This window comes from Lates calcarifer, linkage group LG18 (genome assembly GCF_001640805.2).
Source record: "Lates calcarifer isolate ASB-BC8 linkage group LG18, TLL_Latcal_v3, whole genome shotgun sequence".
Classification (NCBI taxonomy): Eukaryota; Metazoa; Chordata; class Actinopteri; family Centropomidae; genus Lates; species Lates calcarifer.
Window position 1 is genome coordinate 3424966 of NC_066850.1, and position 14305 is coordinate 3439270.

A 14305-nucleotide genomic window follows, 5' to 3' on the forward strand; every position below is an offset into this window, starting at 1 on the left:
ACACAGCAGCGATTACCAGGTGAAGCTGTTATTGCTGGGCATCAGAGGTACTGATTTGACTCGCCGCTCCTGTTTGCAAGTGTTTTGTTTTTGTGACATCAGATAATTTTGTGAGTGATGTGCTGCATTTAAGGCTGTGACTAATGTAGAGTCAGCTAAAGTTTAGACCTCATTACGATTTGAAATAAACACATTAAGACAAAGTTTTGTTTGTATTTTTTTTTATTGAAAATAGAGATTTATATTGGGATGGAACAAGTTTAGCTGGAAGCAAAGCGAGTATTTTAACTTACTTAAAAAACAAAAAACAAAGTCAATATAAAAAGTAACTTTCACCCAAACCAATAAAACAGACTATAACAAGCATACTATCCAACACATACTCAGTAACTTACATAACAGTTGAAATATCTGTCCCAACATTGTACACAATGCATTCAACAGAGAACTTGCATGACGTCTTTACAGTTTAAACCACATGAGTCGCAGGTGTTGTTTCAGGGCCCAGAGAACCCAGAGAACCGTCCTTTGGTCATTCAGAGATCAGGTTGGCTTTCTCTGTGTTTCCCACACTGCGGCGAGTCGGGTACGAGGATCCCTCTATGGGGATGAGTTTGTAATGCAGGGACCACGCAGTCGAGAGCAGGATCTGAACAACACAGGGATACAGGTGAGGTTTGAACTGCAGGCAAACTGAAAATATATGTGCTGCAGATCTTAAACAAATCAGGCGGGCTTCTTACCTATTTGCTTTTCATCTCCATTTCTTTTCTGTTTCCTCCTCTGATACACTGAAATAGAACACGGGGACTCAGATGAGGAAATGTGGCAGTAGATAAATTCAATGGCTGGTTTTCAATCATCATTGTGCAACCTGCGCTACCTAATACGTCCACGGCACTTGCAATTTTTATGTTTATTTGCAGAGGAAATCGTGCTTAAAATTCCCTTCCACTCCACTGCGTCATCAAACAACTAATGTTGTGTAGTCTGCCAACACCAAGATGCCAACACTGGTGAACATGTTAGTTCTGGTATGGTTTGTTTGGTGATGATTCAAAATACCTTGTTTGCAGGCATTTACATGTACAGCAGGTAGGCATATAATTATTTAAGACGTGACAGGTTTTGTACCTGTACACAGATAATAACTGTTTTTAACATCAGAACATTCATTCTTTGTTAAAGGCTTAACTCAGGAAGCCTTCGTTACTTATCAGGAGCGTGCAGCCCAGTCTGAGAGCTGAGACGGGTGGAGGTCAGACGTAGACCTAAATCAAGTGCCTGCATTACTGTGTGTCAACAGAAAAGACAATGATGCAGGAGGGAGCTTGACAGTATTGTTCTCTACCTACCAGTTAACAGCACATGAAGCACCAGAATGATAATTATTATGGCAGAGAGGCAAACACCAGCCGGTACAACGACCCAGGTCAAATCCAAAGAGGTCTGGCTGGAGATGACGGGTCTGAGAGGTGACGACTGATCTGTGAAGAGAATTTACAGCGTTGATTTTAAACGAGACGATTGATACCACTCTTACATCTGTCGGTTCAACATGAAGCTGCAGAGAGTTATCTTATCTTAGCATTAGCATTGACCCATTCCTATAAACCATGTCTCTTGAGAATCATGAACAATTTTGTGTTTGTCTGATGTTTGAAAGGCGAAACGACCCGCACGCATTCTGCTCCCTACACGTTCTCAATGAACTGAAAATACTGAGAACAGCTAATCAAAGAAGGCATTCAAGATTTTCTCCGGAGCCCTAATGTTTACACATGGTTTCATCCATCGTAGAAACAATCATAAAATTCAAGTGGAGTGAAATGATGGTACAGAGAGGCGTATACATTTGTGACAAGAAAAAATGATCATGGCCACTGATATCACTTGGCAGGAGCTGCTGGGGGTCACTTGAGGGTTGAATTAGGGTTAAGAGGGGTTGAATTGAGCGTGAATGGTTGGTAAACCATCCGTCTGTTTCATCAAGTGTTAAATGATCTTTATTTTGCTGCACCCAGATCAGACCACACAGGATGACGATGATTAGAAGAGAAACAGCACTTACTGCACTGATCAAAACAGTGAAGGACTGTGGTGGCAAACTTCACATCGAGCCTCTTGACCTGTCCAAACACAGCATTCAAAGTCATTGTCAGTCTAAAAAATCTGGAGAAGACATCAAAGGAGATACTGACGATACAAACATACCTGGATGCAAGAGTTGCACAGTTCCTCTGCCAGGTTTATGTCAACAGCTTTATTCTTCTCCTGAAAAATAAATAAAAGTGTGGTTTCTGTTTCGCTTTTATTGTCTCTTTCATGCACTCCCAGTCAAATCAGTACTAACTCAGGAGAGAGATGACTGATTGAAGAAGCAACAAAAAGAAAACAAAAACAAAAAGGAAATAAAAAACAAACAGAAAGCAAGAGGACAAGACGGTGATGTGCAATCATTGCAAGCGTGTTGTGACAGCTCCTGTCATGTCACAAATACTAATGTATCCATACAGGCAACAAGGGGTAATGGAAAGGTTTAATAAGTCTGAAATGATGTGAATCAAACATTCCAGTCTTTGCAGCGACCTAATTGTGACATCTCCGGCGGGTTTTGTAACAAAGCAAACAGCCCTCACCACCACCACCAGCACCAAACACCAAATAAGGGAATGTCTCCTGGAGTTGGTACTGCCCTAAATTCATGGCAGATGAAGTTTCCCTTTGGCAAGATGTGTGATACTTACCACATGCACAGTGTCTGATCTGGTGATCTGGCACTCAGCGAGCCCAGAGGACTTCACACACACCCCCACGGAAAACACTGCAGTGATCTGTGACAACATCTTCACTCCTTCGTGACTCTGTGGAACCACCCTCCATGCTGGAAATAATTGCACAGCTATCATTATAATGATCAATTTTACAACACCACATTACATAAAGCCTGCCGTTATCTGTTTAAGGTAATCTACCATATCGTCCTTAAACGACTGGAGTTGGATTAAGTGCCCTGGACTGACGTGCCACTGTGATAATAAAATGATAATCATGTTGTAATATTTGACAAAAAAATGCTAACATGAGAAAAAGTGCTACCTTGGAATCTCCCATCAGCAAAGGGGCACCTGGTCCAGGAGTCAGGGCCTACAGTAAACTGTGGAGGATATAAAATATAGTTATAGCAGCAGTTATGTGAGGCACATACATAGACAGTGACTCCCAGTCAGGGGCGTTGTTGGGCATAAAGCTCTACTAGGAAACTTCAGAGCAAGCCTCCCTTGATGATGACAAGATATAACTGGGCTAGCTTTGGCTAGCTTTCCCCCTGTTTGCAGTATTTGTGCTAAACTAATCAGTTGCTGGGAGTAGCTTCATATTTACTGGAAAGACATGAGTGGTATCAATCTTCTTAGCTAATGCTCAGCAAGAAAGAGGATAAGTGAAGTTCCCAAAATGTTTTTTAAATAAATTATTTTAACACAGAGAAAAAATACTTTTGCTTTGTTCTTATACCTTACAGTGCAGGTGGGGAGTAATCTCTACTGCTCAAAATAACATCCCTATTATTTTACTACATCGAAACTCCCAAATAGCCAAAGGGTGAAAAGTGATCTTTACCTTTATGCACAGATGAGGGTGTGGATCCACTCCAGTAAATGTTATCTGAAAATCAAAGATTGATGAAATGTTTATCAATGAAATAACACTTCTCATTGCACAAACTAGTGTTGCAACTTTTAGTGTTGAAAATTGACGTCCACAGTTTTTAGTTTAGATCAGAACTAAACTAAACACCACTCTACTCGTTCAGTTCAGGTTCAGACGACATGGTTTTTTCAGGTCAGCTGGATTCAGCTTTCAGATGGGGGACTCTCTGCGTCACTAGTTATTTTTATATCAACAGAGAATTCCCTTCTTATGTGACATGGCCGCAGGTTTAAATCAGATGACGATCTTGGATCAAATTCTCAGTTTCGTCTAAGGACTCCCAGATGTGCAGACTATGCCACTCAGTGGTTTGTATAAGCTATATGTGTTTATATACTTGACTTGTAATGGTAATGTAACTCAACACGTACAGGGTTTTTTGTATAAACTCAACCTGCAATGTTACACAGTTTACTCTAATATGTAAACTCTCACAGAATGTTAATGGCCCATTTAAAAGTCGACCACAAGAAGAGAGAAAAAAAGAAAGAAAAAGAAAAAGAAAAAACTCCATTTGTGAAAACCTGATGTCATAAGCCACACTGAGAACATTTCCCTCCAACAAGATCATGACATGTTCAAATTCCACTTTACTGTTATCATATGTGGCAATAAAGTCTCACAGTCTCAAGCTGAGTCATTTTTCAGAAGCAGTGACTAACCTGTCAGATACTTAACACTCAGTTTTTTGAATTCCATGTCAATCTCACATGATCTGGGTCCTGTTTATTTTAACGCGTTGCATTTCCGGCATGTGTACCATCTATTGATCTTCTGCATTGTTGGCTCTCATGCACATCACCTTTGAATTTCATTCCTCCATCAACCAGCCGCCAGAAACCTCTCAATGTTTCAACACTTATGTACCTTTCCTCTGGTGATGTTCTGGGAGGCGTGGGGCAGATCCATGCAGACGCCGGCCTTGCTTTTCTGGCACAACGTGACAACGGCAGTAACCGGACAGAGTGATTCCCATGATAGCGTCCCCTCCAGTGGGTCAAAAGCTACTCCAGACCAAAGCTCCTCGACACCTGCATGGAGGGAAAAGTCACGATTTTTCATATGAAGTAGCAGTTTTCAAATACTACAGCACACATGGTCTGACGGCCAACTGTTTCTCATTTTAGGGTGGGAAAACAGAAAACAGATGACGAACTGTTTTCCAATTTTCATTTTGGAACAATCAGAATCAGAAAACAAAGAACGACTAGTTTTTGTTTTACGTTAACTCTAGGAAAATAAGAAATCAGTTACAGGCTTAAAAATCGTCTGTTTCGTCGTGCGTTAAATTATTTTTATTTTAAAGTCACCCAATGAATGATAGGACAAGATCCTCGTAAGCTAGTACAATCTAGCTAAAGTGAATAAAGTTGGCCTTGGCTAGCTATCTAGCTAACAATCCTTTTTTTCAGCCTTTGAAAAGGATCGACAAGATAGTTAGCTAAGGCCAGCTTTATTTGTATTAGCTGGGCAGCACAGAAAAGAACTCTGCTAGCTTATGGGGATCCTGTGCTATTGTTCGTAGGGTGGCTTCAGTGGCAAAATAAAAACAATTTCACGTACAATTAAAAAGATGGTTTTTAAGCCCGTAACTGATTTATCGTGTTCCCTGTGCTAACATAATAATAATTTTAAAGAAAAATCCTTACTCTTCACTTTCATTGTTCCAAAACGATAAACAGGGAAAGGCTTATTATCTGTTTTCCCACTCCAAAACAAAAATCAATCGGCAGTTATGTACATGGACTACACACTCCATTTACTAGTTAATTTTTTGTGAGTAAAATCAATCAGGTGACTCACGGTCTTTGAATGGGCAGACCTGGACTCTGGGAGCATCCATCACAGCTGACCACCCCTGTGACGAATTCAGTCATCATCATGAAATAAACCTTTTTCACAGACTTTATTATACACACAAACAAATCAGGAACACTTAAAGGAGTGTTGACAGAAACCATACCTCAATGCAGAGGCAGGGCAAAGGTCGGGAGTATTGGAGGGTGACACTCTTTACAGGTTCCTCCTTCTTTATCTGCAAGTTAAACACAAGTTTTCCACCAGTTATCCGTCTTCATTTGACGTGTCCTGACTCATGTGATTAATCAGCCACATTTTTTTCCACTGCAAGAGTCTGTGGGAGTTTTCAAGGGTTGTCTAAATGAGATACTAACCAGTGCACTCGCCCCTGCGCCAAAGCAGATGAAATCCTTGTAGCACAGACGGAGATGGTAGTTGTGACCTTCGAGCATGTCTGATACACTGACGTTCAGCTCTTTTCTCTCCAGGTTTACGTCGTATGATAGCCTACCAGCTGAAAAAGACAAGTCGATATCAGCGAGGAAGGTTTTTAACTCGTGTAAGAGCTTAGATTAGAAAGCCTGCGTTGAGGGGTCCTAACTACCAGCTTGTAATACTGTATGTTTGATGCCTAATTTGGTCAAGAATAAAAAGTACTCACTGATGCATTCAGGGACATTTCTTCTAAGATCTTCACTGATGCATTCTGTGGAGAGTAACACACTTAAAAAGACGAAACGTAGCCATGGGGAAAAGATGACGGCAAGATAAATGTGATGTAACTCCTGCCTGTGAAACTTTTACGTAATACCTCCTACTACAACGTTCTTACTGTGAATCATTTACCTTCATCCAAACCGAACTGTGGATCAAAGCATTTATCACCTGGGAGGTTTACCAGCTCTATTTATAGACTTCAGCTATTTGCTATGTAATACATCTACACTTCACCTCATCAGTTTCCTGTTTCTGTACCATCATGTGCCTGTGGGTGTGTGTGTTTGCATAGTCATACAAATATGCAAGACGTCCTCTTACGTGGAGCGTCGTAGGTGCCAGCCCAGATTACGCCACAGTAGCTCGGCACAGTCTTCACCATAACTTGTATTTGCTGGTTCGGAGAAACGTCAGTACAATCATTCTCAACTTCCACCTTAAAGGGGGAAAAAAAAGGCATAAGCTATCACATGTCTATAAAGTCATCATGGAAACTACTGTGCACTTTTGAACCCATGTCAGCCTACAGTAATGTCACAAGAGTTGTTAATGTGAGTCAGAAAACTTTTGGTGTTAAATTATAAATGATTCACATAAAATACAGCTGATAAAAATAAGTGCCTTTAAAACTGGTTGGTCATTTTGGGTTCATCTATCTAGAACAATCATTTTTATAAGTGCTCAAGAACTAATGACGTGATTAGTCTTTCCCGAAAATTTTCACAAATTTAAATTAAATTACTACAACAACTACATTTGTGATGGTAACTGTACCTGCAGCCCAGACATCCTTTCTCTCGAAGATCTCGAGAAGCTGACGATTCGGCAGTTCATCATCATCCCTGCAGTAACGGTGCAAACAGACAAACCATGGATGGACTCTAGGAAGAAAGAGTATTAAAGTCAGAAGTCAGGCTGTCAAACAGTAACTGTTAACCATTCAAAATCAATTAATGAGTTTCAGTATTAGTTAGTGCTAGCCAAGGTGCCTTGCAGGAAGAACAGTTTTATTGGCTGCCTGGATGAAAGATTGAGAAAGGGATCAAAGGGATTTCCCCCCTCCACCCCGCAAAGCCAGGAAATCCACAAAGGTTATTACTCAATATATGATATGAACAAGTGTGTTTGTGTGTTTTGACCGCACCTCATCAGATTGTGCGGTTGTTGTGCAGAATCAGGAACAGAAAAATGTCAATTGACACAGTCAACATGCAAAAGCAGAAGTTTGATCATGGAAAATGGATGATTTTGCAAATGAGACTTCCTTCACTGTTAATCTACAAATGCCTTTATGTGTCACCAAATCGTGACCAGGTCCCACAGTGGTTTGGCTACACCCAAAGAGCTGGTTTTAAAACTTCCTTATTAAGACAAAGTTAGGTCAGGTGATTGGGTAACAACATCCATAGGTTTGAGGGTCACTTTGAGAGAATATACAGTAATTATACAGGTTAAAATAGCAATGGACAAACTTTAAATTATTTGCTTTTGATGCATTGTATTTAGACAGTATTTCATAAAATCTGACTTAACTATAACTACATGCCTTATTACTGTGTGTTACTGGGAATGTCTTATTTCCATGAGTCATTTCAAAAACAGCTGGAAACCCCCCCTGTCGATGGCCAAAAGTTAAAAGAGGGAGCAACAATGGCTCTCCATGGAATTTTGTACAAATATTTAGCACAGCCCCACAGAGTTACTAGCATTTACGTACCAGTGAGTTGTAATGTAGTTTTTATTCGGAGGTGTAGCGAGCACTTCTGCTTCCCCACACAGTGCATGACCGTGGAGAGGCTGATGTTGTGGAAAACGGAGGATGTGGTGAAACCTTCAGTGGAGTCCTGACATGGAGGAGGAAACAAATCTACACAGGACAGGACCCAGGAAGAAAAATAATATGTTATAAATGTAGCACTTTATATATGTTATGTACATTTCTGTGAGGTTACATTTCTGTCTGGGTGTCCTTCTATGGAAAAAGGGTGTAATGGGCAGTCGGGGAAAAATATGAGCTATGTGTTTTATTATTTCTAGTTCTTGATTCTCATGTTTAGTTAAAGGTGTGGCATTCTTTTTTCACATCTTCATTTATGTGTTCCAAAGCAAGCTTTTAGTGTCAACACAAAGGTCTAAATGTGATTTATAAACATTTTTCAAATATGTATCAACTGCATGTCTGAGTACTGAATATTTTTCTTGGCAATGTCACATTTAATAAGCAGTTTAGGTGTGACAATAGTGATTCTTCGCAGCAACACACACAATATTACATGAGTTATTGTGCAGATTCATGTCCTGTGTGCATGCATGAGTGAAGATGTGATGAAGCTGCCACGCATGTTGGTTTTATACTCACTGTCAGGTTTGGTCTTGCAGTGAAGGCCCTGCGAGGAGAGAAGAAAAGAAAACACCCATTCATAAAGTAATACTAAACAACTCCACAGAAACGGGGATTCCCTGGACATTGAGTTTTTTGCATCCTCGTTGCTGCGGTCTATTACCAATCCAAAGAATATCTATTTATAGTACAGTGCAATTAGCTATTTGACTCAGTCACCCCACCTATTTTTTTCTACTTTGAAGTGGCAGCCAGAGTCAGTGCTAAAAGTATACAAAAACATTTCACACAGCGATAAAAAGTGTGTATGACCAAGGTCATTAAAGTGCAAATTTGCTGAAGTTCACTCACAGATTTTAATAAAACACATCCTTGTTTACTCATCTCCCCGGAAACATGACCTGTGAAAACTATTTTAGATATTTGCACGTGCTGTTATTCCCATGCGCAGTGACGAGTGATTATTGAAGTATGTTTTCACTTGTACGACAGGAGTTTCTTTTCCTACCACGGAAAAATTCTCAGTTGACTTTGCTTACACTACTCTTAGTAAGTATCAAAGTGGAAATAACACGAGGTAAATGAGGTCATTCATATTACCTCATGTTTTGAAAATAAGCACAGCTCATACTTGAGTTTGAAGGTGACAGATACCTGGAGGATTTGTGTTTTAATTTATATTTCTAGTCACATTAAGTCTGTTTTTGTCACTGAGAGAAAGTAAACATGGTAAGCATGTGTTAACTATAAAATCTCCTCCCAAACTAGATTTTCAGCTGTTCTGGTTTCCTCCTCAGGGTTGAGTAAATGATTAAATAAGAATATTTGAAAAGTTTTAGCCTTCAGGAACTAAGACACCAGCACCTCTTACTTCTGAAATTTCCCATGTGCAAGCTTGCAGGTTTGTGTGCATGCACACATTTGCAGCATGTGTCCATATAAAATGTTTAAAGTGAGTCAACAGGTGAGTCATGCAGTGTCAGGAATCAACCTTACAGTTTAACCACTTGCATCCTTATTAAAAATGGTTGACTCATGCTTGGACAGCCTTTTGAGGAAATCCAAACTTAAACTAAAACCTGGATAGAAGCACAGTGCTTTCAGTCACAGTAATATTAGCTGTAGAAGTTGAATTATTATTATCACAGCTGTTTTAATGCTAATTCAAAGGATGCAGTTTTACCTGAGAACACCTGGTGCCACATTTTTCTATCCTCTCCAGTCCTGTGTTTTCTGCTGCAGCTCCATTCAGACCCCAACAACAGTGAGACATCACCAAGGCAGCCCACAGGATCATCTTCACCGGCCAGCACTGGAAATCCTCTACTCTGCTCTGTCCAGGTCCTGTAATCTGGTGCTGCGTCTTCCTCTGACTGGCAGATGGTTCCATGGTGAGGTGAGGAAGGCTCTTCTTGTGTTTGTTTGTTTTTTTTAAATCCTGAAAAGGGATGGGACCCAGTGAGAAGTGTACTGGGGCAGATCCAAGCACAGAGTGAAAGACTAGGCACTGAAAAGTAGATTTAAATATAAGGAGGCGGGGTCATACTCACCAGCTGTAGTATAAAGTTCCTTTCATACAAGACATAGTGCACATCCTCCTAACTTTTTTATTTATTTATTTATTTTGGTGACTCCACTTGTGACACGAGATTTAAAAATTCTGCCTGACTGTCTTGGCAATAAACTGATAAGTGGGTGGAAATGATGCTTCTACAGCCATCCACACACACGAACACACACAAACAGAGAAAAGTTGGAAAAGGAAAAGAGAAAAAATTTACATCCGACTGCTCCAGTTACTTCATAAAATTCCACACTGCAGAAAAAACTAACATACCTGGTACCATCTGTTTCCTGAAAGAGGGGTTTTTACTGTAATTTACTGTTATTATTTAAGTCAAAGAGGGAGACTATGGCTGTGGCTGTGCTGAAACTTGCCGCAGGCATGATGTTCATTACGTTGTGTTCTACCTGTCTTACCTTTGTTTTCTCTGTTTTGTTTTGTATTGAATGCCAATCAAGGGTTGGGCGGGTTTTTAGCACAACCATAATTTCTGGTTGAATTTTGAAAAGGGAAAGTGTTTTAGGCGCTTAAATGTTTATGGGTGTCAAATTTCTTGACAATTCAGTTGATATGTCAACCAGAAAAATACTTTCATCCAGAGCAGTAGTTTGTTGTATCAGTGACCTCTGACATTTAGTGTTAAATAAAGGACACTTCCTCTTGGCTTCAAGCTTGTACCGCATTCTCTAACACAATGTAGGTCAGTATTTAGCTTGAGCGTTGACTATTCTAGACTGTAACAAATGTTTTATTTTGTAAAGAATAATATTTCTTAAACCTGCGATTACTAACTTCTTTGGTCACTTGCAAGCAGCAGAAACAAGATGTAAAAACAACAGTGACATTATCACCTTTTGAGCTCGCAGATTTATTAGCAAACAGTTCCCTATTTACACATCCAGCAGTTGCAACATGAGCAGCATTAGGAAAAGGCAACCGGTCACCTTTTCTAGCGAAAACTGTCATCATACAGATGAAGTTAGCGAGTAGCCTCTGGTACTAGCATAATCACGCTAACGCTGCTTATGTAGCAATTGTTGGATGTGTAAATAGGGAACTGTTTGCTAACGAATCTGCTATCTCAAAAGGTGATAATGTTGTTGTTTTCACCTTTTCTCGTGCAAACTATTGTCAGACAGACAAAGTTAGCAATTAGCTTCTGGAACTAGCATAAACACAAGTCTACATTTTGTTAACGCTGCTCATGTTGCAACTGTTGGATGTGTAAATAGGAAACTGTTTGCTAACGAATCTGCCATCTCAAAAGGTGGTATTATCTTTAAATCAATTAGTCTGTGTCTTTAAAAGACTAGAAGAAAAATGCTGTCATTAGTCTTCTCTTCCAGACATTCATAATTGCAGTTTGTGCTCTCAGGAGTGACCAGCAACTGAAATGAATGTCCGGGAGCAACATCTGAACTTCCCACCATTCTGATTCTGGGAACAAGACAGGGAAGAGTTTACCCAAATACAACCTCAAAGACTTCCAAGATAATCACAGGATATTTGATAGTCTTGATATAGTTTAATTACTAGACCACAAAATTTAGGTCAACACAGGCAGAAAGAGAAGTCTGTGTGGCAACAGCAACTCCATGAACAATACCTAGTGTTTTACTGTCAGACACTGCACTTCTTTTAAATGCAATGTGGTGCAGTGACGTACAGGGCATAGGGCAATAAAGGAGGACAAATAGACTGATTACTGCCTAGTCTGGTTACAGTCCTGCCCTTAAAAACAGATTTTATCTTTTCATTGTGTAAAGGCAAAACAGTTCAGTCTCAAAGATACACCTTCAGGAAAAAACAAAAACAAAAAACAAAAAACAGCACACTGACTTCTTGTGCCCCCTGTTGCATTTGTGTGTGTAACATAAGAATAGTGGTGATTACTCAGTTGTGATACCATTCTTGTCACAGAGGACACGTAGGACACAACAAAAGGCCATTAACTGGTTTGAATACACTGTGTGGCACTTAGCCAGCCTCCTTTTTGCTTCCTCAATTAAGTTGTGAGTTGAGGTAACACAAGATTGAAATGACCTAGGCCTAGAAACTCAATAAAAGAGCTATTGACATAAGTTGGACCTATTTATCATAGTATATTTATTCATGTGTGGTTACTGTTTCACAGAAGAGGGTTTGAAGTATTTTCTGTTGTTTTTTTTTTGTTTTGTTTTGTTTTGTTTTGTTTTGTTTTTTTAAAGGTGTCTTATCTGTGGGTTAAAGTTGTGTAACTACTTTTGTCTAATGGCTCTCCCTACTGGGAATCTGTGTGTATTACAGTACCTGCAGTCGTGACACTTGTCAGGTACATTGTCAGCAGGTTTTTTATGTCATATTGATTACATTATTAATGGCTTGTATTAACATTAATATTTAGTCATGTGTTTTTCGTTTGTACTAAGGTGAGCCATCAAGTCTGCAGTCATAACAGTTGGCTATTCATTAATAAAGACTCATTAAGTTCTCTTTTTATCGCTAATAAGCCACCAAGTATGCAGTTTTTGTTGTAAGACATTAAAAAGTGATTTCCCAAACTGAAGAATGCATCATGTCTGCAGCTGTGTTAGTAAGTTGTTAATAAATGAAGTGTGAATTAAAAAGCTAGCTAAAGCTAGTTATGCTGGAGAATATTGTTAATGGATAACACATTAATAAATGAAGTTGTGACAAATTAAGAACCCTCTGTAATAGAGATACCACAAGAAGAAAAAGAAGGCGAAACAGCTGATTTCTTTTTCCATTTTAAACTTCTCACATGGTTTAATGTCAATAAATGATCCAACTTCTCACCACAAGTCAAAGACTAGAGAAAAACTGCAACAACTGATTGGACTGAAAAACATAACTCCACCTCCTGCAGATACAACAGCAACACATTCAAACTTCAATATTAATCATCTAATGATGCCATATATGATAATAATTCAACCAGAGGGATCAAACTAGTACTTTAACTTTAAGACTTTAGCTACATTTTGCTGCTAATACTTGATAAATGTATTGATTTACCTCAGTAAAGGGTCTGAATACTTTTTCCACCACTCGCCGCGCGTAATTACGCACGAGTCCAACAGCTTGTAACGTCAATACCTCGTTAAATGTACACGTCCCCGCGATATCACCAAATAACTATGGTGATTTTTCCCCCTGTGCACAGGATGGGTGAACAATCACACAGATTCCATGCGTATTAGCGCACAGTGAAGTCATCGGCAGTGGACTACCAGAGACGCCCTGCTGGCGCTTTATAAAAGCTCCAAATATTTGTTCATTAAATCATCACAACTATTTGTCATGACTCGAATGGTTTGAATGTCAACAGATTTGTAAGCGTGATAACAATAAGAACACCTCAGCACTGACAGCGCGCACTGTAAAGCGCTTATTTCTTAAAGGAAAACGCTTCCTCTGCCTCTGTGAGTCTCCTCTCTACAGGCCTGACTTACCTTTAACCTGCTGTCAGCTGCTGTAAGCTGCTCACCCCTGCTGCTCTGTAAGAATTATCGATCTTTGCTCATCCTGCACTGTAAAAAATGTCAGTCTCACCCGAGAAGTTCTGCAGCCGAGCGAGGCTTGAAACGACTGGTTTGGAAAAAGAACAAAAAATTAAATTATGCGTCAGTTTTACTTGTTACAGGTGAATTGGTTTAATGATTTTAAAAAGAGATGTTTTAAAGTAATAATGCATCACTCCATCTGTTAAACTCCATCCTGCAAATTTCTTTACGGATTGAAATGATCACATAGTAGCAAAAATAGGATTCACCTCATGTCACTGTTTTTTATGCTTTTAAATTTAAATTTTGGAATTATTTTATTTTTATTTCATTTTATTTTTTTTTTTGCAGTGTGCATCCATTGGATGCATCACATGACCCGTTAATCTTCTCCTCGTATTTCCGCTTTCACGTCGGCCGAGCTGTTATCAATGACTCTCCATGGGGGTGTGCAGGGTTTTACTTAAACCAGCATCTCTGTTTTCATCGCCCTGGCCTCCGGTTGCGGCTGAAGTCTCACCTCTGAATGAATGAAACCGTAACCATCTGAGGATCTCCTCCTCCTCCTCCTCCTCCTCCTCTGCTTCTCCATCGAGCCTGTCGTCGAGCAGCGCGGCCGAGCTGGGGGGGAATCCGGGGAAAGGCAGCCGCGGCGCCGCACACCGGCCG

The 14305-nt window shown here is 39.8% G+C and overlaps 1 protein-coding gene across 3 annotated transcripts; it reads right to left on the reverse strand.

The window, feature by feature from the left end:
- Positions 1-204: 204 nt before the first annotated feature.
- Positions 205-14297, reverse strand: il17rel (interleukin 17 receptor E-like). Of its 3 annotated transcripts, none has more exons than XM_018700547.2 (19): positions 14157-14297; positions 9753-10007; positions 8588-8615; positions 7946-8095; positions 7003-7109; positions 6550-6664; positions 6173-6217; positions 5886-6025; positions 5675-5746; positions 5515-5569; positions 4579-4742; positions 3622-3666; positions 3100-3157; positions 2748-2884; positions 2215-2274; positions 2072-2129; positions 1356-1487; positions 744-791; positions 205-649 (listed from the first exon to the last, which is right to left on the reverse strand). In XM_018700547.2, the coding sequence occupies exons 1-19, from the start codon at positions 14226-14228 to the stop codon at positions 537-539; spliced, it is 1854 nt and encodes a 617-aa protein (XP_018556063.1). In that variant the 5' UTR covers positions 14229-14297; the 3' UTR covers positions 205-536. The 3 variants fall into 3 exon arrangements, with proteins under 3 accessions (XP_018556063.1, XP_018556065.1, XP_018556066.1); XM_018700549.2 differs by lacking the exon at positions 14157-14297 and adding an exon at positions 13586-13721; XM_018700550.2 differs by lacking the exon at positions 14157-14297 and adding an exon at positions 13149-13553.
- Positions 14298-14305: the final 8 nt, after the last annotated feature.

Bases quoted from the DNA above. Each gene is read 5' to 3' on its own strand.
- il17rel (XM_018700547.2), bottom strand. From the start codon at position 14,228: ATGGAGAAGCAGAGGAGGAGGAGGAGGAGGAGGAGGAGATCCTCAGAT. The intron at 5,747-5,885 runs GTTAGTATCTCA...TTTAACTTGCAG, and splicing joins GCGCAGGGGCGAGTGCACTG to ATAAAGAAGGAGGAACCTGT. The intron at 650-743 runs GTAAGAAGCCCG...TGTGTTGTTCAG, and splicing joins TGGAGATGAAAAGCAAATAG to ATCCTGCTCTCGACTGCGTG.